The sequence below is a fragment of the Sinocyclocheilus grahami genome, unplaced genomic scaffold, assembly GCF_001515645.1.
Source record: "Sinocyclocheilus grahami isolate Dianchi unplaced genomic scaffold, SAMN03320097.WGS_v1.1 scaffold9.1, whole genome shotgun sequence".
Classification (NCBI taxonomy): Eukaryota; Metazoa; Chordata; class Actinopteri; order Cypriniformes; family Cyprinidae; genus Sinocyclocheilus; species Sinocyclocheilus grahami.
Genome location: NW_015505188.1, coordinates 189,604 through 190,898, shown reverse-complemented (window position 1 = coordinate 190,898; position 1,295 = coordinate 189,604). Strand labels below are relative to the sequence as shown.

At 43.4% G+C, this 1,295-nt stretch overlaps 1 protein-coding gene across 1 annotated transcript in view; it reads right to left on the bottom strand.

The window, feature by feature from the left end:
• Positions 1-1,295, bottom strand: part of LOC107592353 (G protein-activated inward rectifier potassium channel 1-like) — a 29,244-nt gene that overhangs the window by 3,326 nt on the left and 24,623 nt on the right. The window contains exon 3 of the mRNA XM_016281857.1: positions 4-473. Within this exon, the coding sequence (XP_016137343.1) occupies positions 4-473 (470 nt within the window). The remainder of the gene's footprint in view (positions 1-3; positions 474-1,295) is intronic.

Below are 1,295 nucleotides of genomic sequence, written 5' to 3'. Positions count from 1 at the left end.
CACTTTGAGGGCTTTGAGGTGGAATCGTGCCTCTCCGTCAACCTGTCCAGGGCTGGAGCTGAGGCGTTGTAGTTTAAGAGGAAGGTCCCCCGTGCTCGAAGCCTTTTCGGAATGCTGTGAGCTCAAGCGTAGTACCTTCCTCTGCAGATCTTCTCTACCAGAAGAGCTCATTTTCTGAAGTTTGCTGGGCAGCTTGCAAGAAGCGCTTCCAGGATGTGCCCCTTCCTCACCTGCTTCCAGGCAGTCCATGGAAAACACTCGCTCCCAGTGCGGTGTGACCAGGGGGGAGGGGAGCGAGGATTTCTCCTCATATTCTTTCACGCTGTAGGGTGGTGTGGGAACTTCAAACGTGCTGTGAAACTGGGAGTAGTCCACCCGAAAGAAGCCCTCTTCCAGAGACATGACAGGCAGAAAGCGGTGACCCCACAACACCTCATCTTCCGTGTATGAGGTACGAGCTTGGCATGTCATACCTGTGAGAAAGCATAAGCATTACAATGGAGAGGAAAGGTTTATGGTCAAAATGTATTAGAGATAAGGAGGCTTTCATTGTCAGGTTAGCCTGGCCATGTGAATGATTTATGCTGCCCTGTTCTTCCAAGAATGTGATTTACAGACTCTCAGTACATAATGTGCGTGAGAAGGCCATGCAAGGCAGAGTTTTAAGACTTCTGCAACCATAATTCAGCCAGAGGGTCATTCAGTGAGTCATAAACACAGCCCGAGCCATAGCTTTACACAGCTGGGCTCTTTCGCTTATAAACCATCCAGGAAGACTGGAAATCCAATCTGTTCCACAATAAAATTAAAAACAATCAATAGAGTAATCACGAAACAATTGGTGTTCCTAAGGAACGCATTGTTTTTTTGTTGTTGTTTTCATTTTCTGCAGAAGAGGAATTATTATTTTCATGGGCATAAACCAGTAAATAAAAAGAGAGATGGAAAATGTATGCTGTCATACTGAAGTAGCATTTGTGTCATTACAAACAGAATAGTGTTTAGGCTATGTGCTTATATTATGCAATAGTTCCAGTGCTCGATTTAATTGGCTGAGACTGTCAGTCTTGTGTAGTGGTGGGGACATTTTAGTGTCTTTGTTTTTACTGGTTACATCGATATGTTTTAGTGTGTTTTATGAATGTGTCCTTGAACTGATTTGTGATCCAAAACAAGTGATCATAAGTGAGCCATTAAATAATACTGACAGTATGACACTCAAATGACTTTTTCAAAACACTGATTCACGGTTGAACAAAACTACTGATTATGAGTGAGTCACTGAATCATTTACT